Source organism: Nanorana parkeri, unplaced genomic scaffold, assembly GCF_000935625.1.
Source record: "Nanorana parkeri isolate BGI_ZX_2015 unplaced genomic scaffold, ASM93562v1 scaffold252, whole genome shotgun sequence".
Lineage (NCBI taxonomy): Eukaryota > Metazoa > Chordata > Amphibia > Anura > Dicroglossidae > Nanorana > Nanorana parkeri.
Window position 1 is genome coordinate 1,052,028 of NW_017306520.1, and position 25,973 is coordinate 1,078,000.

At 41.4% G+C, this 25,973-nt stretch overlaps 1 protein-coding gene across 2 annotated transcripts in view; it reads left to right on the plus strand.

Moving 5' to 3' along the window:
• SYNRG (synergin gamma) overlaps positions 1 to 25,973 on the plus strand; it is a 68,110-nt gene that overhangs the window by 10,771 nt on the left and 31,366 nt on the right. For both annotated transcript variants that reach the window (XM_018556790.1, XM_018556791.1), the window contains exons 5-12: positions 1,287 to 1,392; positions 6,233 to 6,344; positions 9,653 to 9,730; positions 12,756 to 12,952; positions 14,163 to 14,405; positions 17,128 to 17,255; positions 19,829 to 19,953; positions 22,223 to 23,197. In XM_018556790.1, the coding sequence (XP_018412292.1) occupies positions 1,287 to 1,392; positions 6,233 to 6,344; positions 9,653 to 9,730; positions 12,756 to 12,952; positions 14,163 to 14,405; positions 17,128 to 17,255; positions 19,829 to 19,953; positions 22,223 to 23,197 (1,964 nt within the window). The remainder of the gene's footprint in view (positions 1 to 1,286; positions 1,393 to 6,232; positions 6,345 to 9,652; positions 9,731 to 12,755; positions 12,953 to 14,162; positions 14,406 to 17,127; positions 17,256 to 19,828; positions 19,954 to 22,222; positions 23,198 to 25,973) is intronic.

Sequence of the window (25,973 nt, forward strand, 5' to 3'; positions counted from 1 at the left end):
AAATGTTTAATACATATCTTTCAAGAGAGAAATATGGGGGCTGCCATAGCTTTTCTCCTTCTGAAAATTCTAGTTGCCTGGTTATCATGCCGATCCCACTGACTTTACTATTTTTTTTAAGGTTACTGATGTATGCAGATAAGAAAAGTCATTATTTCTTATCTGTATTTTTTTTATATGGGGAAATGTCACATATGAAAGTCATGGGATCAGCACCACAGGCAAGTAACTAGCATATACAGAATCAAAGATCAGCAATGGCAGCCTGCCTGTTTCTTACATGACAGGTCACCATTTTGGTAGGTAATCTGTTGGTGAGCACTCAGAACCATGTAATCATTCTTGTGTGCACTTGCCCACTGCACAGTGAACAGAACCCTATACTAGCGGATGATAATATTATTATCATTATTATTGGTATTTATGTTTAGTGACAATTTACACACTGCACATTCACATCAGTCCCTGCCCTCAAGGGGCTTACAATCTCAGGTCCCTATTGCACATGCATATATACAGGGCTGATTTAGACAGGAGCCACTTAACCTACCAGTTTGGAGTACCTGGAGAAAACTCACAAATGTACAGGGAGAACATGCAAACTCCTTGCATTAAATGTCTTGACCGGAATTGGAACCAAGCACCCTCAGTGGTGCAAGGCAGAAGTGCTAAGAACTACCCCACTGTGTCGCAAAGTCCAGTACCTAACATTACCCAATGTTAGGTACTAGAGAACACAAACTATTTCCTCCCGTGACCCAGAGCTCAGTATACCACGAGCTACAGCTCACGGTATACTGAGACGCCGCAGCCGGGACGGATCCCGCCATTACTGTCTGGATCCGCCTATCTAGAGGCAGAGCCAACCGTACCTGCCCCCTCCCGCGTCCGTTCCACCAGCCAGCGCTGGAGGAGCGGGGGAATCCCTGCAGGGAGCCGTGAGTGACAGTCACGGCTCCCTGCAGGGATAGATCGAGAAGTGAGCGAGCGATGGTATGTGTTCGCTCACTTCCCGATCTAGTTTCATTTGTCACAGGTCGGCATTTCATTACAGTTTCATTGTCACAGGTCGGCTCAGATTATGAGGCTGAGTGAAAATCACTCGACTCATAATTCTCAATTTAAGGTTTCTAATATATATTATTTTGGTTCATTTTTGCAAGCTTTTTTTTTTTTTTTTTTTTTTTAATAACCTTGATGTTTTTTGTATATTGACTCTTGCTTATAACCCTTGGTAAATATGTTATGCCTATTGTTGTTTTTTTGCTCTGTATTGTATTATTTAGAAAGCGATTTGAACAGCAGCAGAAAATGTTAGAGGAAGAGAGAAAAAGAAGACAATTTCAAGAACAAAAGCAAAAGTTACGATTGTTAAGCAGTGTAAAACCCAAAGTAAGTCAAAACTTAACAGACGTTCCTTGGTGGTTTAGGCTTTTTTTTTTCTTCATAGCTCATTCTTTGGTGTTTCACACAAAGCATTTTGTAAAACCATTTCACACACTGATTTCTGCTGAACATTTATTTTGACTAACAATTGGAATTATGTGCAGAAAAGGAAATAAATATGTGGAAACTTTGAGTTTTTTGGTTTCTGAATGGCCATGATTTAATAATTCCGTGTATAAGTAAATCTATTATATAGACATGAAATTGTACATTTTTAGACGCCCTGTATATTGTGTAAGCACTGTTATGGATTGTTACAGGGAAGATTTTGACGACCTGAGTTCTTTTATTTTTTCATTGTACAAGGGATCAAAGTGAGAACAAGCTACACAGAGGAGTCGTACAGCATGCCACTTCTTGTATACAATTTTGTACACCGCTGAAAATAGGAGTGTATGCTTGAATGTCATAGGCACAGCAAGTCTTCTTCTTTTGAGAGACAAAACATATTCCTGACAAGTAGATACAGTGAACCTTCAGTATAATGGAAATATTCTGTGCCCTAAGCTAACAAAGTTTAAAATTTACTTTCTGAATTTCAGTTAGCTCTGGTGAAAATGTTCATTAACCCTTGCAGTAGGGCTACCCCCGCACTGCAAGGGTTAACTGCTTGTTTGTTTCTAGGTGCTAACAAAACAGTTATACTCTCCTGATAATTCCAGTCGGCTTATTCTTAGACCGTGTCCCTAGAGCCTCTCTCCCCCTACTCTGCAGTGATCTAAGGATGCTTGTGTCATTACACTTTATACAAGTGAATAGTGAGAATGCTGAGGAAAAGTCCATGTGTGCAGAAGAGGAGCAAACAAAAGGTTTTAGTGACTGGAGAATAAGGGAGATGGCTTGGCCGCAGTTCGTAACTTATTTTTTAGCACCAAAAATTTCAGTCGTGGGCCACTCAACAAATGTTTTGTCTCCCATGGGGGCCAATTGCCAAATTGTATACTTCAAAATAAAATGTAATGATATGATTACATACAGTTAGAAAACACTCTCCCTGGATGCACAATTGATGCGTCCAGGAAGAGTGATTGATTCCTAACCAAATGTAATCATATCACTTTTACATGCAGCTGCTGTCACCTGATCATTAACTTCAATGGGTGACAGCGGCGCTTGTAAATGCCAGATTAGGGATTCCTGCTGCAGGTAAACGCAAGTTTCTGATGCAGGAATCCCTAATTGCACCTAAAGATACAAGTGTGAATGGAGCCTAATACACTCCTCCCCCCATAAACTACCCCTGTAAAAAATAATACCCAATCCCCCCCACCATCTCAACCCCTCCCCCCTTAGACATACCAAAAAAAAAAATACACCTGCACATGTAAAATAATACACTCCCACTTTGCCTCCTTCTCTGGCCTTGCAGTCAACGACACCAAGTCTACCACCTTAAACATCTCTCTGCCCCCTCTATGGCCACATCCTTACAACAACAAAGTTTCCCCTACGCGTGGCAACATGACCACCTCTCTTACCTGGGAATTAAGCTGACCCACTTGTACGCCACTCTTTACAAGCAAACTACCCTGCAATAATATCCAAACTCTCCACTATGCTTAAAACCTGGGCCAATTATCGCTTGTCCTGGCTAGGCAGGATAGCTGCAGTAAAGATTACCCTGTTGCCCAAGCTTCTCTATATGTTCCGGGTCCTACCAGTGGCTATCCCCGCCTCAGTCTTTAAAACACTGCAGTCCTGCGTTTTTTTGTTTCATTTGGGATGGGAAGCGCCCTAGATGCACCCTCTACTTGCCAAAATCCCAGGGAGGACTAGCAGTCCCACACCTACACAAATACTATCTAGCAGCCCAGATTGGTCAGCTTACCAAATACCACGTGGAGGTGAAACCTCCAATTTGTGTGCGTTTGGAGGACTCCCTCGTCAAACCTACCTTTGTCTCCAACTTGCTCTGGTTACACCCAAAACACAGGCCCTCTATCTCCAACCCGATTACCTCACATTCCCTCCGCCTATGGGATTCAGTCAAATTGCTAGGTGGCTTCATATCTCCGCACTTACCTCTTCTGTCTTTCCTACACAACCCGACATTCCCCCCGGCGTTTGAACACCCAATACTTTTCTCTGCATGGCAGGAGAAGAACCTTGTATTCTTCTGGAACTTCTAAACCGAAATGGGGGTGCGAGACTTCCCACTTCTGCGGGACCAACATCAGCTCCCTAGTAGGGAAGTTTTTCATTACCTCCAGATTAGAGATCTTAACACCAAATACGCTCCTAAACGGGATAGTCCTTCAGCCTTCTCGCCTTTTGAGAAATTATGCAAAGATAACCCCCATATCCCAGGCCTCATCTCTCTTCTCTATCAAGCCCTAATCACCCCCTCTGATTCTCCCCGCCCCTCTCTTATGTCTCCCGGTGGGAACGTTATCTTGGACACCCCTTGGGTGATGGCCTATGGCGTCATTCCTGGATGCAAACCAGGTCCAGTTCACGGAGTGCAAGTATGTTGGAAATCAATTGTAAAGTCCTCCTACGCTGGTACCTCATGCCAACCATAGTGGCTACCTTTAACCCGAATTGCTCTCCAAACTGTTTCAGAGGATGTTCAAATCCCGGAACTTTCTTCCATATATGGTGGCAGTGTCCGGTGGTATCGGAATTCTGGGAAACATTTTCTAACCTCCTCAGCTCCACTCTTTCTGAGCAGTTGACCAAGGACCCCCATTTTGCCCTCCTGAACTGTAGGCCAGCGGGTCTCTCTAAGAACATGTTCAAGCTTGCTACTCACGTACTGACTTCCGCTAAGAGGGAGATGGAGAAAAGCTGCCTTACAAAGTATATTAATGTGACTAATGTCATAAACCGTTGTCATTGGATTATGTCCCATGAAAAACGCTTGGCACAATTGGAAAATAGCATGAAATAATTTGAATCCACGTGGTCCCCATGGATCCAGGTATATTTTTCCCCATCTACACCTCACCACCTGTTCTCTATCTGACCCTGTTTCCGCTCTTCCACTTTCAGGACCATTCCCCTAACCCGGTGCACGATCCGCCTCTTCTTTCCCCCCTACTCTAACCCTGTATCTTTTTTCACTGGTATTCTCTACTTACCTCCCCCATCTTGTTGTTTTGTCTTTGTGTCGTCACCTGTACTCTCATGATGTTTCTTCCATATTTACCAGTTTCTACCATCGCATTACTTGGTTCAATCGCTCTCCATGATTTGTTACCAACTAAACTTACCCAATATGATAGCATTATGGTACCACATCCTCTACGGTTCACCACCTTAGTTATCGGTCCCATGGAATGTTTTGCTTTCTCATGCGATGCTATTATACCCTATACTAATACCTTTTTTCTTTTTACTGTATTTGTTTTCCTGGGCTGTATTGTCAGGGACGATCGTCCTGTGTTGTTGCCGTGTCATTGTATACTTGTAATTTCGATAACCAATAAATATATTTGTGAAATAAATAATACACTCCCCCCCAGCCGGACAAACATATAAAAATGCTACCCCTGCAGATATGAAATAATACCCTTCCCCCTCCCCCCACATACACATAAAAAAAATATACCCCACCCCCCCCCCACAAAAAAAATCATTTTTTGGGGCAAGCTACATATGAACCATTTGCTGCATGATAGTAAAGGCACCTTTTTAGTAAGTGTTATGCTTTGCTGAAATCTGGGTAAAAAATATTGACTATATACAAGAGCCATGTGTATGCTGAATTGAATCTTGATGTCCTTTTGTGTATTTCTCCCAGATCAGTGTAGTTATCCAGCTCTGTGCAGCAATTTTATGTAATAAAGACCAATTTACTGCTCCTCTCTCTCCTTGTGTAGAGTAACTGGTCTTGTATCCGCTCCCCCTCCCCCTGCTAGTTTTCTGCAGGTAGCCTGTAGTGGGTAGTCCTGCTGGGTTCCTCCCACACCTCTGCCGGCTGCACAGGCTATGTACAGCACAGTGATGATTATCACCTCTACTTCTACAAAGTAATACGTGGTTTTTCAAAGGCATTTAGTGCACACAAAGTGGAATTATATAATTTGTGGCACTTGAATTAACATATTTTTTCCAGGTCACTGTATCTAACTACTGAAGTCCGGTTCTAACCCTCTCCTACACTAACCAAAAGCCACAACAAAACTGGTCAGAGTTTTACTTTAGCAATGAATCCTTTTATAAGCCCAGTCCTAACTGATTCTTTTTATGCTGTGAAACATATGTGTTGAAATAATCTAAAGGAGGTTGTACATTGTCACATTTTTAAAGAGAAACTTTACCCATATCTTCAAAATAACAACAAAGGCACCTTGTAGAAATGTTTCGTAATGACAATCTACAAACACATACTTATAGATAATTACAGGCCTTTTTATTCTTTGCATACCTTGTTTCTCTTTTTCTTTTTTCCCAGTCTTCTGACAATGTCCATTTTTGCTAAGGGCAGATTATTAGATCTCCCTATACTTCCTGGAATTTTGGCACATGTGACTAGGACATGTGACCATGCACATCCTCTCAGGAGAGGAAAATGTCTTTCTGTGAGATCTCATGAGATCACAGATGAGATTTCCCAGCAATGCTCTGCAGATATAACCTTCCCAGGGTACAATGCTTGGGAACATTACATCACCAATGCCCAAGAAGACCAGGAAGTAGAAAAAACGGTAAGTATAAGAAAAATGTGTTTGTTTTAACGCATGTAATATGATTTCATATCAGCATGCAGAGCTGTATTCTGATGTGATTTTTAGTGAAAATGGGTAAAGGTTTGCTTTTAACTATTATATTTTTTTTTGTTTAGACTGCTGAAAAAAATAGAGATGATGCACTGGAAGCCATTAAAGGAAACTTGGACGGTTTTTCCAGAGATGCTAAAATGCATCCAACTCCTATAATGCATGCCAGGAAACCAGGTAATACTGTAGAGAAATCCGCAGGAAATTTATTCAAAACTGGAAAAAACACACGCATTATAGAGGAAACCGGCATCCAACACGACCGAACGTGTCGGAATTTGAGAGTTCTAGTCTCTGGTGTAGCTCTTCAAGGGAGCAAAAGTTGGAGTAACTGCGATGGAACTGGCTCGGGTATCTATGTATTTTTACAGACTAAAGGCATACACTGTGCAAATTTTGACCAGTCCTTGAGGAAGCGGACTAAATCTGCACAGTGGGTGCTGCTGTCGGCACCCTTTCAGCCGGCATCCCTTTATCAGCTGAAAATCGGAAATTCTTCGTACGAACATAGCTGGCAGCCTTTGTGCCGCTATTCTGACCGGGGCGGGCAGCTGCAGTCAGAATACAAAAGGAACAGCTGGGATTCCTCGATCAACGCCCTCATAGCAGTGATGGAGGAATCTGCTCTATTTTTTTATTTTCGTCTAACCCGCGTGTTGAATGAGAAAAATAGAGCAGTGTATAGCCAGCTTAAGTGAGATATCCTCTCGTACTTACTATCCTGTTCACCAGACAGGAATTAAGGGAAAATCTACAATAGCACAAAACCTTCTTCTTTTTTTTTGTAGAGTAGTCAAAGCTAGCTTTATATTGCTGTCATTGCTGGACACATTTTTCAGTAGAGTAGGCAAAGGCCAGAACCCCCATCAGCTTTATATTGTTGGACAGACCAAAACCATAACAGAGGATGTAATCCTTCACCACTCTGTCCAAAATGTGAAAATGAAAGAAAAAAAAGTTTTGACTGGACATACAGGTAAAAATGGTATGTACACCTTAATGAAAACCTGATTTAACTGTTCTTATACTCTGCCTTTCCGTCTGTTAAATATACAGTTGGAAACTTTTTGTTTTATCTGTTTGGTAAGTTAACAAAAAACCTGTTTATCTGGTCAGAAATTCAGAGCTGTCCTTTTGTCTTCACCTCCATGTCCTGTGTTTTCTCAAACCTGATTGGACTACAGAATGATTAGACTTTATTTTGTGAAGATGGGAGAGTCGGTGGGTCTCAGTAGTCTGGCAAGAGAAAACTGGATAGGGTTGACATCACTGAGGGCCGGTTCCCACCATGTTGTTCAACCGCAAAGCACGGTATTGCGAATGGGTAGGTGTGTTTGGAGGTGCCATTGAAATGAATGGCAACACAACACACGTTCCACACTGTTAACGAATGGTAGATGTGTTGTGCAGTACTGTTGCTGAATCACACGCACCCAGTGGGAGTAGGCCCTCAGTCCACAAAAAAAACATGCCAGTCCATAGCAAGACTTAGGAACTGAGTGTATTTCTGGCAGATCTACAGGTATTTTTCGGTACTTGCAGGGGACTAAAGGGATAAAACATGGGAAAATGTGCATGTATTGCATGTGGTGTTTTTGTTTTTTGTTTTATTTGCTATTTTGTCTGCCATATGCTGTAAGTTGTTCATACGCAAGCAAGTTATCCAAGATTGATTAGGAGTATTTAGTTTGACAATCGGCCACTACAAGCACAACAAATGATTGCCTTTTCTAATTTAAGACCAGCTTGGATATAAATTGAGAAGGAGGTCTTGCTTATGAAAGTGTTTTTTGTAATGTCAAATCTTTGAAAGGTTATGTGGCCAGTTGTAACTGTGTTCAGCCAGCCTTAACCCTTTCGCTGCCAAGCCCTCCGGAACATTTTTCAAATCAGCTGGCCAAGCCATTTTTGAATTTTCTGCAATTTTTTCCTATTGGTTTGATTTTCAACTGCTGCGTTGCTAGCGTTTGTAAAAGACCCCCCAAACCATATATTTTCTGAAAGCGCAGGCCCGGTAGAATAAAAAGATGGTGATACTAAATTTGTAGGCCCTGCGATAATTGCGCAAATGTTTCTCAAATTAATATTAAACCGATAAAAATACACAATTCAATTGTTAAAACACACCAAAACCTTTTCCTAAACTTTAAGGGGCAGAGGATCCACACCTCTCCATTTTAGGGCTTGTTCACATCAAATGCAGACCAGATCTGCATGAGTTTCTGCACACACAGTGCAGTGTATTATGCTGCGTTTTTTGCCGCGTTTTTGATGCGTTCCGGGCAATTTTGGGGTTTGAAATTTTTTTTCATTTCGTTTAAAATGGGCTTTTAGTGCGTTCCAGGGCGTTTGCATGCCTTCCAGAGCAGTTAAAATTGAGCTTGCTGCAGTTTTTTTACATGCTCTGGAACTGAACGTTGCGATGTAAACTAGAGCCCAAAATACCATTGGAATACATTGGACGCAGTTTTGATCCGGTCTGTAACTGCTCTGCTCCTGGAACGCGCTTGGTGTGAACAAGCCCTTGTTCTTGGTACTGCTTGTCACAACCCAGGCATGCTAGAAGTGGGAAGGCTATGCCAGGCTGTTAACTGTTTTTTTAGCTTGCAAGTGTCCAAATCCTCCTGTAGACGATTGTATCGCCCAAATGTCTCTAAATCCTGTGACGCTCAATGAAGTTCAAAGAAAAGGATTATATGGTGCATACAAAAATCCAATTTAAAGAAAAAAAAATGTTGCTTCCATTGATATTGTCTGTTCCAAGACCTGTCACTATCACTTTTTTTTTTTTTTATTAATCTTGGTATGCATGTTGTAGAGAATGATATAAAAAGAGGTATGTGAAATACAAAAGGAATTATACTATCCTTCTATGGATTAAACGGATTTAGTTATCGCAATACAATGTTTCACAATGGGGGGGTGGCTTTAGGGTTCAAAGGAACTAAACAGACCATAGTCTAGAGGTAAATGTGCTGTACTAAAATTCAGCGAAGGGAATTTATCAAAACTGGAGCAGACAAAATCTGGAGCAGCTGTGCATGGTAACCAATCCGCTTCTCTCCCTCATTTTTCATAACTTAACTGAACAAACTGAAGAGAGAATCTGATTGGTTGCCATACAAAACTGCTCCAGTTTTGATAAATTCCCCCCAGAGTGTGTAAAATATTTTCTGTTTTTTTATATACATTTACAGAAATGGGGACTCCTGTTATGTAGAATCGCTTAAAAGGGTAATACTTCTTAGTCTGCAATTTGTGAATATAGATTTTTATTTTTGATTCAATCAGATTTTATTAGAGGTTTTCAATACGAATCAAGACAAACAATCGTACAGATAACATAGCATCTATAGGTATAACAACAAATAAAGAAGGGGGGGGGGATATTTCACCAGGAGAGGTAAATCACGGGGCATAAGGAGCACCTCACTTATCCAACTCTAGATTTTTATTTTGAATGTTTTTTTTTTCTCACTGCACAGTTGGCGTTCGGATGTTCTCAAATGAAACAGCTGATTCAATGCTGCCTTCGTGGATTTACAATGAGAGTCTTGTTCCAGGTATTTCCTCTTAATTTTTGATGCAGTTGTTTTGTTTTTTGAACTGGAATATAAAACCAGTCTTAAAAATAGTGTTTTGTTTGGGTGGCGATCTTGGTTACATTGCTTCAGGTACTTATTTATCTTTTGGCTTCAGTGTAAAATGTCACTTCTGCTAAAGTGATGTTTATTATGTTTGTGGCTAATGGGTAGGCACTATCCTTGGCTTGTGTGATGGGAATACTTCAGGCTTGTCAGCATCTGGTTTGGCAGCCTGCTGACAAGTCTGAAGTACTCCCATCACAACTCAATACAACTTTCAAGCTGCGGGGATTGTAGTCCACATACATGATTTCTCTTATTTAAGCCCTGATAAAGGGGTGTGCTTGAACACCCAAAACACGTGGGCTACCTAATGCACCTGACCCTAATGGAATAAAGTTGTACCTGGACTATTTTATTTAGCGTGGTGCTTGAATTCCTACTGTGTACATCTGCTTAAGCAGTGGTTCTCAACCTGTGTAACCTCAGGGCCCACATTTGTCCTTGGTCATTAAGTCGCGACCCAAGTTGCACTGTGATGGAACGCATGGCATTGCTGTACCACGTGTTCCGGTGCGGGCAATCGAACTGTAAGCGGGAGTTGCGTTTGGGATACCATTCAAATTAATGGCAACGCACCTCCAACACCAGAATGCACAGCAGGTGCAATTGCATGGTACAGTGCATTAATCGCATGCGACTATGCAATTAACGCACTGTACTAGTGTGAGCGGGCCCTGAAAAACACGGACATACACACACAACCACAGAAACAATCTCACACGCACATACACACTCTAAAAAATGTTTTTCTTTTTTTAAGATCCACCACATCTCCCTAATTTTCGAGAACTGGAGTGGACCTTAAAGCTGGAGTCCAGTGTGGGCTGCTGTGTGGTGACAGAGCTCCATTCATATGTGCATTGCTTGTACAGCTCCCTTGCATACCCTGTAAAGGTGCCGGGATCCAGAATGTGACATCACTCTAGTCCAGGCACCTCTGCAGGACATGCGAGGGAGCGGTAAGCAATGGACGTATAGCTAGAGCTCCCTCACGGCCATACCACTAGCCCACCCCACCTCAAGCTGACACTCCACGCTGGGCAGCATATTTTGAATGCTGCTTGGTGTGAGAACTGACTGTTGCGCTAGGAGGAGGCTGAGGAGCCTCTTACCTGGAAAAGTGGAAGGCATACAGCGACCCACTGAACACGGGGCCGCGACTCCCTTTTGGGTCACGACCCACCAGTTGAGAGCCAAGGTGCTAAAGGGTCAGTGACCGTGACTATCCCCTTTTTTTTTCATTTGTGTTACTGTTCACAGTACAGCTACTAGGATGTCTAACAAATATGATCTATTCTGTCAGGGATGTTATATAAAGGTGAAGGAATTTTCTTACATTTACCACAACTGCTCTTTGCTATGTACGATTTCTGAATCTTTACTAATGTCGGGGAAGGTGGCATAAGATGAACATCTGCTCTTTTACCCGCTATCTCCTATGTAAAAGTAGAATGTGTCAGGTCTGGGAACCATTGACACTGAGAATGCAAGCTCCAGGTTTTACAGAACAGCCAGGGAGTGTCTTGAGCAGTTATTAGGCTAGGGACGCAGGTCACAGAAAGTGAAGGACACTTGGGACAGTGGACACAGGGAACAAGGGACAAGAGGACTTGCGCACATGGCATGGGTTTGGCAGAAGCGCAGAGTCTGAGTGCTAGATGTTCTCCAGAGCTCCTGATGGTGGAGATGTTACGTTGCAGGACAGCTTCCAGGTTGCAGCACTCTACCACACTTGTGCAGACAGTAACTGACAGAAATACAGCGGGAACAGAAAAAAAAACAGCACTGGGACATGTTAGTGAGGCTCAGGCCACACGCAGGGAATGTGTACTATAGTAAAGTTCTGGCTACACAGGACAATGCGTGTACACTGAGATTTAGGATCATGAAGGAGGAGGTGCATAATACAGTAGCAGAGGGACACTGGGGAAAGACTAACAGTGCTGCAGAGCAGGATAAACTCCTCAGGCTGATACTTATAGCACTGCAGCTCAGAATACACACTGCAGGCTGATGCACAGAGGAAGCAGGTCATTAGGCAACAGCAGACACACGGGACAAGGAGTTTGGAAACACTAGCGTCGTGAAGTGGTGCAAGCCATACAGACAACTCGCAGCACACTGGAGATATCCATGAAGGGTCTCAAGCAGTATCCACAGGGGAACATAGAAAACTATGGGAGCATAACAGGAACACACAGCCAAACAGGGAAATCCTCAGGTGTACACAGGAAGGCACAGGGAAACTTGGAATCACAGGATATCTCAGGAAACACAGAGGAACACAGGGGGTTCACCAGCTAGTTAAGACACGGAAATAAAGTCAGTGTGACAGATTGAGGAAGAACTTTGTATCCCTGCACGGTTTCCTGAATGTACATAGTGGCTGGACTGGATCATAGGTGGGCATAGTTTAACTTTTTTAGTCGGCTAATTTTGTTTAGTGCTCTACCACTTAGCACAGTGTATATGAACATTCTTGACAGCATCCTCTCCCCACTTTCTTGATTTAAGTTTTACAGAGTCAATGTTCCTGTACTTTAACAATTGAAATTAATGGATCAGTCCACCAGAAGTCAGATATTTGAGTTTTGATTGATGATGGAAGGTTAAACCACCTGATCGTTTCTTATTGCTCTTGGAAATTCAATTGGTGAAATCCTGAACCTGCACACCTGCTGTGGCTAATATCCGGGTGCTCTGCTCCCTCTCTTTTGGATTTCCAATTTATTTTATTTGACAGGAAGTGCAGCAAGAGGTATAAGAACATTTAAAAGTCCCAGGGTAATGTCACAGTTGGAGTATTTAAGAGGTATAAGAATACAAGGGCTGCTTTTTTCCACCAGACTCTGCCACTAAAACTACTTTGGTATAAGTGAATAATGAAATGATGATCTATATAACAAGCATAATATGCCAATATGTGTTTATTCTCCTATAGACCTCTACAAAGGTATTTTGGAAACAACTGTTACGCCATCTGGAATTGATACAGCCAAGCTGTATCCAATTCTTCTGTCTTCTGGACTTCCCAGGGAAGCACTGGGTCAGATTTGGGCAAAGGCAAACCAAACTACTCCCGGAAAGCTTACAAAAGAAGAACTGTATATTGTGCTTGCCATGATTGGCATTGTTCAGGTATAACTGCTTCATTTTGTTTCAAACCTTTATTACTATTCAGTAGAATTAATAAGTTATTTTAGTTTTCTGTATAGTGTTATTTTCTGTGATACATTTTAAATACCCAGATACTAAGTCATTGTTAAAGCAGGCCTGTGCTGTGTGTTTGGTTTTTTTTCATCAGCCACACCAAAGAACTTAAAATTAAATGACTGTGTGTGTGTGCTTTTGGTTGCTCAAATTCTTCTGCCTTCTAGTGCCTGTCAGGTGACTAGTGTCTAACCACTGGTGAGTTGGTCTGTACTGAAGGGACTCTGGATAGTCTTTACTGGCCAGGCAAGGCAAAGTGGAATCAGATTGGTTTACATATTTTTGTGAAATACAGAGCTTATGGGTGGTTCTGACATGAATAAGGTGATCACTTTTAAAATATGCTCCATTTTAGATGTTTGTATTTCCATACATGGTACACTTATATTTTAATATTTGTTCAAAACCATGTTATTCATTTAAAATGGACATTTAAAAAGAAATAATGCTATGAAGACATTATTTAAGAGCAGTTCTACATGCATAATGGTGTATAATATAGAGTTCACATTAAGGCACAAGCCCAGCTAAATGCCTAAATACACAGATGAAACTTATATTTAATCTGCTTCATATCGCACTGCATATCCATGATGATATAGGCCCTCTATAGAGCAGCTCCCTTTTCTCTCCCGTTCATTGAAGGACACAGGCAACAGATCGTAGATCCTGAATGGTAGGGTAATATCGCCACCTGCAGGAGAAGGACGCTAGGCACAAAACTAAAGACCAATTACAGCCTAGGGGCGGCCCCTGCCGGTGGCCAAACCCCCCACCTGCTGACAAGTCACTGCCCTACTCACTGTATAAATATGAATAAACATCACAATTCTAAGGTTTGCACTTCCTGCTTTTTTAAGTACTTGTGTAGATGCTTGTACATTCTGCTTGTGTTTTGATAGTGGCCGAGATGCATCTGAATTCCTTCTTAAAGAAGAACAAATTACAAATTAACCCTTGCAGTGGGGATACCCGCGCACTACAGTGGTTAACTGCTGGTTTTGGTCTAGGGTCAAAAATAAGATATACTCACCCGATTTACAATACGGTATACTTCTGATTTTAGATTGAAAAGTGTGGTTCTCTATTGGTATCTCTGTGTAATGCACACATATTTTATCTGTTTTCATTGAAACAGAGAGGAGACTGTTCCTTGAATATGGATATGTTGAATCAGTTTTCCTCAGCACCTATACCAACTTTCAGTAGCTTTCCAGGAAGTTTTTCCTCAGCTGTGGATCCATTGCATGGGGTATCTCCAAGGCCTCCTGTCTCTAAGCCTCTGGATGTTAGCCAGCCAGTTGTTACAATGAAGAGTACGCCAGCTGCTACAGGAAATGTCACAATGCAGACGTTCATGCCATCAACCTTTACTCAGCCGGTAAGGACAGTTGTCTTATTTGAAAAGGCAGCTCCTGTTTGTGGAAATAAAAATGTATTCAAAACCATAAAGATTAAAAGTTAAACCTAGTAAAACCATTAACGGTTAGCTGTGTACAAAATGCTCCATTGTTTTAGCATATGTTTTCATAGTCTGTAATTCTAGCCAGACACATTACTGTCCAAATACTCTGATTTGTTAGTGCTCCAATTAATAGAGTGCAACACTTGGGTGCCTTACTGCGGACTTTCATTACTGGGTCATGCTGCCTAAAGGTGGCCATACACTGTACAACCATCGCAAGACCTTAGTCTTGCGATGGTTGTAAAGTGATTAAAAAAACGTACGATCTGCCCATCTTGGACAGGCAGATCGTACTCTCGATCATCGCAAGCCTGCCCCCCTGAGGGGCGGGCTTCCGATGACTGCAATGCTGAACGGGCAGTGTGCGCGTGCGCACACCGGCCCGTTCGGCATTTGTCTCCCCAGCACCGTTCAAACCAGCCGAAAATCGTACGATTCTCGGCTGGTTTTCTAACATGCTCCTTAGACAAAAGACGTGCGACCGTACAGTAGAAACGGTCGCACGTCTTCGTTCACACCGCTCGATTCTCGTACGAGAATCGAGCAGTGTATGAGCACCTTAACACAGATTTAATTTTTTGCCATAAGCTGTACCGTTAAATCATCTGAAACTTTGAAATTGTTCAGTAACTCTATTGGAGAGTTACTGGAGAGATCTCTGTGCTAGAGTTCCGGGGTCTGCACATCTGCTGTGGCCATTATGAGGGCTCCCATTCTAACCACTGGATTTTTAATACATTTTACAGTGGGTATAGAAAAAAATCACCCCCCCCCTTTTAAAATAGTCACATTTTGTTGCTTTGCAGCCTGAAATGAAGACACACAGTTTTTGTTTTATCCAGCTGTATTTACTCTGCATCTTTATAACATCCAAGTAAACGATAACACCCACATGTCAGAAAAAAAATAAAACAAATTTAAAAAACGGAATCACTGAGTTGGAAAAAGGATCACCCCCATTGTGTCAGTATTTTGTTGAACCACCTTATGCTTTAATTACAGCCTTTAGCCTGTTAGGATATGTCTCTACTAACTACGCACATCTAGACTTTCCAATATTTGCCCACTTTTCTTTGCAGAACTGCTCAAGTTCAGTTAAATTTGATGGTGACCGTTTGTGGACTACAGTCTTCAAGTCATTCCACAGATTTTCTATGGGGTTTAAGCCTCTGGGTTCTAACTAGGCCATGCAAGGACATTCACCTTTTTCACCTTCAACCACTGTGGGGTCATTTTAAACCTTCTTCCCATTGACAACTTTCTGGCAGAGGGCAGCAGATTTTCCTCAAGAAGCTTTGATAAAGCCTTTGAATTTTTTTTTGTACCCATCTCCTGACTTGTGCCTATCCACAACTTTATCCAGGAGATCTTTTGACAGTGTCTTGCCACCCATAGTTGATTGTTTGCTTCAGTTGCACTACCAGGTACTGAAATGCTCCAGGAAAGCTCTTCTCATGTTAAGCTAATCAAAATGACCACAATTGAAAGTCAAATGGCTTTGTGTGCCATTGAGAAGGTGATTAGCTACACCTGATTTTTTTACAAGCCATTTTTAGGAGGGGATGATCCTTTACTTATGTTATAAGTTGCACTAAGTAAAACAAAAACTGTGTCTGTCTTTTATTTCAGGCTGCAAAGCAACAGAATGTGATTATTTCAAAGGGGAGTGATTGTTTTCTATACCCACTGTATATGTGAAGAATCCAACAGGGGCAGCTGGAGCATGAACCGATAGATGGGGCACATAAAATTCCCAAGTGGACAAGAAAAGAATGGGAGTTATGGCTGGGAGATCTCTCCTTTAGTAGTATCAAGGACATAGAAACCAGCAGCGGACTTGGCCCAAAAGAATACACCCATAACTACAATATAACTTTTTTTATTTTTATTTTTTTACTGGATTGGCCCTTTAAATTGTCTGTCAGTATTACAATATAGTAAAAGGTGACAGAATTGTATCACAGGCGTTTATATAATTCCCTTGTCATATGGGTTTTTACTACTATTTGTGTGCTGTTTTTTCCAGAATCTGACAGTTTCTTTGTAGACCCTTCAATGTAGTACATGCTAGATATTCTCCATTCCCAACTTGGTAACGCTGGTCTACTTTATATGTGCTCTCTTCTAGCAGAGTCCTTTTTTGGTTGTGTGACAACAGTGAGTGCCTGCACATGCAGCACCAATACTTTTCCCAAACTGCAGCAGCTTGTATCATTCTGCATCAGTAATGACAAAGATGATTATATGGTTTGTGTTTGGCTCACAGCCATTATATAAGGGCTTATCCACTTTGTTATGCACAGTATAAAGTGCATTGCCATTTACTGTCACTTGCACCAGTGCACTATAGCAGTAAAGTAACACATTTAATAGAAAGTGATATTTTTGTTTTTTAAAAAAAGGTTGCAGTTATATAATACAGTTGCGCAATATAGGTTTGCCATACTAGGGGTCTCGGCGATGTCGGAAAGGAAAAGTGAAGAGAGTCATATAGACAGGATTTCACAGATCAGTGTTCTAGTAATTTGCTGAATAAGTTTAAAAGGATTTTGTAGGTCCAGTAAAAAAACTAAAGTGGACTGTGCCCTAATCAGGGTAGTGTCTTCCTTAACTCATCTCATCCTTATGCCTTGTGTAGCTTTTCAAGCCAGAAGATGATGATTTCCAAGACTTTCAAGAGGCATCCAAATCTGGACCCAGTGATGACTCTTTCTCCGATTTCCAAAGCGATACGTCTAAAATGTCATCTTCACTGTTGAAGAGCAGGTAGCAAAACATTACTGTTGCACACTGTCTATACCGTCTCTATATTAGAATAGTAAAAATGTTTTCCTGCTTGTGTTATTGTATTTATTTCAGGTTTCTATACTCTGGGGTATCGTGTATGAGCAAATCCTTTTCCATGCTGGTAATGTGGGCATAACCAGCATGTATGTAGGGTGTTGTAACCCCCAGTACCCAATCACATTTCAGTACACTGTAACCAGATAATTTGAAGAGTGCCTGTACTAACAGAAATATGTAGGCTGCCATTACTGATACCCAGAAAGTTGCTAGTTGCCTAGCTATCACTAGATTCAGTGCTTCTTAATTTTCTGACCTGGAATAAGGATGCAATAAGTTATGTCTGAAGTCAGAACTGTGTAGTTTTTTTAGTGTCAGTGATTGAAAATGTACTTGAACATTAAAGTTATCAAACCATTTAAACCCATATAGTCATTCTTAAAGTGATATTAAAGCCTAATTTTTTTAATTTATTTTATCTTTAAGTGGACCCTCCTTTCCTGGAGGCTGTTGCTGCTTTTCTTTAAAACTGTTTAATTCCTCATTTTCTAGTGGGTTCCCGCAGCACTATTCCCCCTGCACGGGTGCCACCATAATTCTAATGGAGACACCTGTGCACACTCGTGCCCGCAGTGGCTGTGTGCGTCCATATACACACACAGCCCTGTGGCAGGCCACGCCCCTTCCCTCTTTGATGGTAGAAGGAGCCTATGGCTTCTCTGCCATCAGTATCCTCCCCCCGCAACCTAATGCAGAGAATACATTATGGTTAAAAAAAACGCCCAGACCTTAATACTACCTTAAGTATAACTTTCTATTATAAACCTTCATAGTTTTCACTAGTACATCCTGTGTGCCATGCACACTTCTGTGGAACCTAGCTACCACTTTTTTGCATACTATCACTAATACAGGAATGTTGCAGCTTTCATCTTGGTATTGTAGATCTTCCCCAATTTTCATGTGGGCATTGCTTGATAACTCTTCTGTATCCCACATGACCATCTTATGATGGTGGAACATGGCTGTGAATGTTACTTTGCATTTTTGTGCCTTATTCTGGCATTTCGCTGATTGTCGCAATGTGATCTGCAGGATGCTGGAGGAATATAGGGACTCCTATAATGTCAACAATAGCAAATTACAGGTTTCCCTTTTTAATATATTTTCTTTTTTTTTGGCAGAGTCTTACCATTTCCTCCACTTTGTACAGCCTCACTTTTTTTTTGTCACTGTGTGGTCAAAAGTTAACACAGGAGTCCGTATTTTAAAATTCCATTGCGTTGCTGATCACAAAAAGCTGCAGGTATCCGAGACTCCTGTGTGTGTCATATACTTGTTCCTCCCACTGGCTCGTTCATCGTGTAGTGATGTAGGATTTGGTGCAGTACCCAATGGGAGAACAAGCATTTGACACAACCAAACAAATTGGATACCTGCAGTAACCAGAAATCGGCAATAAGATGAAGTTGTTACACACTAGCCACTGGAAAGTTAAGTATTTACCACCATTGATGGTAGAAGGAGCCTATGGCTTCTCTGCCATCAGTATCCTCCCCCCGCAACCTAATGCAGAGAATACATTATGGTTAAAAAAAACGCCCAGACCTTAATACTACCTTAAGTATAACTTTCTATTATAAACCTTCATAGTTTTCACTAGTACATCCTGTGTGCCATGCACACTTCTGTGGAACCTAGCTACCACTTTTTTGCATACTATCACTAATACAGGAATGTTGCAGCTTTCATCTTGGTATTGTAGATCTTCCCCAATTTTCATGTGGGCATTGCTTGATAACTCTTCTGTATCCCACATGACCATCTTATGATGGTGGAACATGGCTGTGAATGTTACTTTGCATTTTTGTGCCTTATTCTGGCATTTCGCTGATTGTCGCAATGTGATCTGCAGGATGCTGGAGGAATATAGGGACTCCTATAATGTCAACAATAGCAAATTACAGGTTTCCCTTTTTAATATATTTTCTTTTTTTTTGGCAGAGTCTTACCATTTCCTCCACTTTGTACAGCCTCACTTTTTTTTTGTCACTGTGTGGTCAAAAGTTAACACAGGAGTCCGTATTTTAAAATTCCATTGCGTTGCTGATCACAAAAAGCTGCAGGTATCCGAGACTCCTGTGTGTGTCATATACTTGTTCCTCCCACTGGCTCGTTCATCGTGTAGTGATGTAGGATTTGGTGCAGTACCCAATGGGAGAACAAGCATTTGACACAACCAAACAAATTGGATACCTGCAGTAACCAGAAATCGGCAATAAGATGAAGTTGTTACACACTAGCCACTGGAAAGTTAAGTATTTACCACCTTCTTTTACAGGCCGTGTTTACATTAGTTTTGACCCCTTAATGACCTGATCCCTTCAAATATGACCAGCACTGTTTAATAATGAAGACCTCAATAGTGTATGCATGTTTTAGGTTTAATATATTTTTGCTGCCATTTCTTTTAAAGTTTGAAATCCGTATTCTTTTCGCAGGAAATATTTTGAAGTAGTTTGCAAATTGTAACTTTTTTTTTTTGGTTTACTTAGTGCTCCACCTTTGCTTATGCCAATGTCTGGAACACAAGCAGTTGCACTTCCTGTGGTTGATAAATATGCAGTATTTAAAACATTCGGTGTGGACCGCAAACTGGAAAGCACAAGTCAATTTATAGGTAAGGCTTGTGTTAAGATCAACTTGGCTTTATGCCCTGCTGACAGGCTCTGTCTTGCTTCCCAATCTTGCTCTGTTACGAAACTTTGGGGAGCTCTCAGGTCTCTGGCTCAACCCTGCTCAATCTTAAAAAACTTAACGTCACTCTGGGGGTTCCTGAAGTCCGTGCACTTCAAAATGTGTTTCTGTTCCATTGGGAGACCTCACACCTTTCTTCTAACAAGAATCCGAATAACAATATCCTACAGGATACTCTATGAATTGCCTTCTGCTGTTCACTAAGCTTGCAAACCTCCTAAAGGTCTGAAACAATCACTCACTCTCCTGGTTGGGATGGATAGCTGCAATGAAAATGACATGCCAAAACCACCTGTTTAGGGCCTCACCGGTTCTAATCCTGTTTGCATATATTTTGCATCTGCAATATTTTCAGTTTCTTTGGCACCACAGGAGGCTGGTCTACCTACACTCGTGCTTTATCATAGTAGATTAAATGGTAGCTTAGGAGTCCCTCCTATACAACATTTTTAGCCACTTTAGCCGAGTACCACGTCTCTAACAAGGTCCCATTTTGGGTCTCCCTTAAGGCTACTGTGACCCGTTAACTATTTACAGTTTCTTATGGCCTTGGTCGAAAGACAGTTTCTTTGGCAGAACCTCATTACTTATACGGTATTCCCCCTGTATATTTAGGTGGCCTTCTATCGTCTCACTTTCCTTTTTTTGTTCTTCCTTAAGCACCCCTCTTTCCCCTCCCTGGGTTGGAAACCCATGGTGTGTTCCGACACTTTAACAGCTAAGAAACCTGCACACTTTATTGCTTACTGGACAAGGCTGACATGAGACCTTTCCCAGCCCTCCATTTCAAGTATAATCAGTTATCTGCAAGTAAAACATTTTATTAACTCTTAACTCCATTAATGTCTTGTAGGGAACGCTGCAGTTGATGGCTTTTGAGTGAGTCTGATTTTCCTTGCTGTACAGTCCTCTCCTCATTGGGACATGTACACCTAATCATGCTTGCATGCATCAGTGCTTACATGCATATATGGCAGGTGGATCTTAAATCTAGCATTGAACCTGACACATGGTCCCAAATTTGGGACAGTACTAAATGCAGTTCACAGAATGCTCAAGCTTTAAAAGCCAATTACAAATTATTATACAGATGGTACATGGTATCCAGCCAATTTTGTCCTGGACACAACGGGAGGTGCTTCCGTGGGTGTCCTGATAAAGAATCCTTTTTGCATGCGTGATGGACCATGCCCATTGGACATGTGTACGCGAGTCTATAGGATACTTTTGATTTTTATGGGCACTTTGTGTCCTTGCGGTGGCTACACGCACCATTGCCAAGGTATGGCGTACCAATACGCTTTCAATCACTGATGTGAAATCTAGACTCCTTTTTGGATGTTTTCTAATCTCCTGTTAACTGGTAGTTATGGGTACTTCACGTTCTCCCTGGTACTTTGCCCCCACTACAGACTTTACGACGTATGAGAACCATAATATCTCCAGGAAATGTCAGATGAATGAATGGTTCTCCAGTTGTAGATGGAAGTCAGAAAGCAAAGCTTGTAGGGGTCATAATTGGTATAAAAAATAAATCTTAATTTCCATGGAAAACCCCAACTCTGCTTGTATGATGAGCGTTACAATACTTTGACATCAGCAGAAACAATTCCCAGAGTTGGCTATGTACAGACATTTTAAAAGGTATTACCCTGATGTGTCACTAGCCTTACCTGAGAGGTGCACATTTTTAAAGTTTTGTGTGTGTGTGTGTATACACACAATCTAACATGATGTACTGCAAGACTGCAGCTTTTTATGCCAGAACAATCATCATATCCACTGCGGTCTTTATTTTCATTTTATGTCCAATTCCTAACATATAATTGTTAATCCTTTCTCTATTAATAACACGGTTACATGTTCAGCTTAGCTTTGAATAATGTGTACTTTTGAGTATATTGAGTATATTATTTGAGAATAATGAGTGACTTTTGCTTAATAAAAGTGATTTTTTAAAAAGACTCCCATATGACCGTCTAAACAAGTACCAAATCCAGTTACTATGTGATGCAGAAGCCTTATCAATGAAACAAAAAGCTTCCTTTACCTTCTCTGACTGAGCCAAAGTACCTTAATTTGTGTCTCACGTGCTTCCCCTTCCCAAACACTTCAGCTCTCGGTGTGTAGGTAGTAATAATAATAACCATAACATTTTTCTATTTTGTAAACTTTTTGTTTTAATTGCACAGGAGATGGTTTTGCAGACTTCAAATCCTCTTCAGCAGATGATGGATTCACAGACTTTAAAACAGCAGACAGCATATCTCCTTTAGACACTCCATTACGAGAAACCCAGACGTCTCTTGGATTTAACATTGGCCCGACCCAGACCCAGACCCAGAAATCACCTACTCCGCTAAAATCTTCATCTGACCTTTCATTTTCTGCTGTGACAAGCAATGCCTTTCCAAAAACATTCCATGCACCCAAGCCTGTGTCATTTCCCGTGGCTGCAAATCCATTAGCATCATCATCATCATCATTATCATTGCCTTTATCTTCATCATCATCATCCTCATATGTTCCTGTTTCAGCTGTGCCTGCTAAAAGTTCCTCCCTGTTTGATGATTTTGGGGACTTCACACTTTTTGGAGGGCCAGTCAATGCTACATCTGCTGGTAACCATAGTGATTTTACTGACTTCTTGACAAGTAATAGCAGTGCTACTGAACAAAAAACTGGAGACAAATATGAAGCCTTCAAGCAGGATTCGAGTACAATTGATCCAGTACGCTCTACTGGTTCAAACCAGAACCTTCAAACCACTTCTTTAGCATCCAGTAACAAATATGATTTGTTTGAACACCTTTCTCTGGACAGCTCTTGCACGGGGTATGATGAATCTAAAGATGCTGCGGGTCTCCCAAAAGACAGTGACTTCACATTCCAGTATGACAAATTCACCACCGCTGAGAGCAATTCCGAAAAATCTTTTGTGGACAAGTTTGCTGCTCTCAAGCAAACCAAAGAGGACTCCGTCTCTATTAAGTCCTTAGATCTTCCTTCGATTGGTGGCAGCAGCTTTGGGAAGGATGACTCTGAAGATGCACTTTCTATCCAGTTTGACATGAAGTTGTCAGATTTGGGCGGGGAATTGAAGCATGGTATGTCTGATAGTTCTCTGGATTTGCCAACGGTTAGTGGTCAGCATCCGCCTGCTGCAGGTGAGGAGTTGGTTAGATTGCTTTGGTAAAGATGACATGGCTTTAGACTAGATACCATATATTTGTGAGCTTTATTCTGTGGAAGTTTCTCTTTTTTCTTCAATATACCATACAGTGGAACATATCCTCTGTGCACAGTATTACAGTAACTCCTTAGACATATTTATTTAGCATGTAATATGTAATCATATTCAGTGCAGTTGGCAGAACAGGGTAGTTCATTTATAGCTGAGAGAAGATGACTGTGACAGTGTATTTTGTTTACTTTTTTTTTTTTTTGTGATGTGGAATACCTGAGTATTTATTATAAGAAGATGCCAATTTTGTGTTATTGATTTCTGTTGAGTTCAGCGGGGTGTGCAATACTTGCCTAGCTGAGGTAACTGAACCTGACCTATCCCAAAATATCGTGGTGCATGCTGGCACCTGTTTTGGACTTGAAATTGATTCTTGGAGCCCCTTGTAATCTATGTTCAGATTGTGCATGGGGCTTTTAATTCTTACCAATCAAACTTAAAGTGGAACTAAAGCCTCCTATCCTCTTTAGATCTGCAGTTTCCATGGTGCTGAACATGTGATCAGCTATGACACCAGCCATTTGAGGACTTGGCAAGAATGCCTTGAGTATAACTGTTTTGGGAAACAATTATATTGATGGGTTTAGTTCCACTTTAGGCTTGGCTCCATCTGGGCATCAATTTCCACCTCCTATCATTTACCTGTCGGATACCAAAACCTTAGTGGACCCTAAAGGCTATGGAGTTTGACAGTTGTAAGACACTGGGCAGGCTTTTGCACGGGAGGTGGGGCTTAAGCTAAAATTTTACATATGACATTCATTGGGTATAGGACCCATTGGACTTCACAGAATAGTCGGGATCTGTTTGAACACTAATATAAGTACTTGCAGGCAGTTCAGCACTGTTTTTATAGAAAGGGTCAGGTTCACTTTAAATTACTTCAATAGATATCTTCAAAGCAGTGCCATTTAGTGGCACTTTGCAAATATTCCTTGCATCATCAGGGAGGTCTTTTCCGTTATGAGATCAAAACTAAGAATCTGCTAAGAGTTAGAATTCAAAAACAACTTTATACATTTATGTCGTAAATAGGATCAAAATTGCCTATATGTAAAAAAAAGATTCAAGCATAAAAGGTGGCTAGAATTTTTCTGCAGTTCCCTAACTGCAGGCACCCACTCCTATCTACCTGATGATGTTCACTAAAGTATATCTTTATCTGTAAGGGTCACAGATCAGATTATAATTTAAGATATTAATGTGTACATTCCTTTTAGGGTATCTTACATGGACAGACTTTAGTCTGTATTTACATTTTTTTTGTTGTGTGTGTGTCCATTTAGGGACATAGGAAGTCTTTCACCTTTTGGGTTATATTGCTGCCTACAGGCAAACTGCACACTGGCAAGCCAAAAAAAAAAACCTGTAGGCTAGCCCAAGATCACCCTTCCTACTAGCAACCTGAATTTTTGGTAGTGCCCTAGGAGGACTAAAATTTGTGTAAAGGATTAACCTATTTTAACCAGCACCATTTACAGTATTACAGCATTTTTTGTAATTTTTTTTTTTTTCACCAATTAAACTCCTTTACCTAAAGGCTAGAGCTGGTCTCTTCAATTGCAGCTATCTGGACTGGACATTGAAGGGTTAGCCTTGAAGTGACCTTGGACTTCTTTTTTGTTAACAAGTTGGCCACGGAAAGCTTTCCAGGTAAAGAGCCACCAGCATTGCCTCAGCGCTTGCCCTATCTCTTAATACCTGCTCAGTGATTAGTCCAGTTGGGCCGAGCACTCAGAGCTGCTACTTTTAAATTGGTTGCTAGGTACCTTTTTTAAATTTCACGTTTCTTGCCAGTTGCCACCATGGAAAGGGTTAGTGCTGAGGTCATCTACTAGGTGGAGTGTTGCCTGCGCCCTGCACTCGTTCCTTCCGTACATTGTTGAAAGTGCGTCTCCCAACTGCTGCTCGTGCTTGCAAAGAGCCATGTTGGCACTCTGATCTTTGGTCCATTCATGCTGCCTGGCTACAGTGACTTTGGTCAACTCTGGTCATCCGACCCTCATATGCTATCCGCTGTTTTTGGGTTTTGTGAAACCAGAGGCTGTGGCTTCAACCCTAACCCTATACATTGCCTTATCTCTACATGGTCACAACATACACACGGTCTACACAACGGCAAAAGGTTTCCCCAACTCAGTCTACCAGTGGTTTGGCCGCAGAAACTCAGATTCTGTCTGATTCTAAGTTGTTTCAGTCTTTGCCAAGTATCTTCTAATAATGTTCCTTCAGCTCTTAGTGCAATGTGTCCCACTCTGAAGCCAGAGGAATCTGCCTGTTGCATCTACCAGTGCTGGTTACTGTCTTGGGTCCGTGAAAGCCCCAAAGGCTGCATAGACCTTTTTGTTGCAGAGGCGTTGGGTGAATGGTCAAGGGGAGAGGAGTGACAGATGAACAGGATCTCCCCTTGTCCATTCAGACCGCCTTGCATTCTTTGCATCCCTCTTCAGCTCCAGCCTTCCTGTATCTCTGCACAGATTAGCAGATCTGCATTGAGCCCGCTAAGGTCGTCTTGACCAAGCTGTCATTGCCCCATTCCCTGTAGCAACACGATTTCAAGGATTCTTCTCAAACCCGTTTACCATTTTCAAACCCAAAGGGGGCACCCGGCCCGTTTGTCAGAAAACGTGGTTTTAACTGTCCAGACATCACAGTAGTTCTGATAGATCCTGAAAATGTAGAAATCAATCCTGAAACTA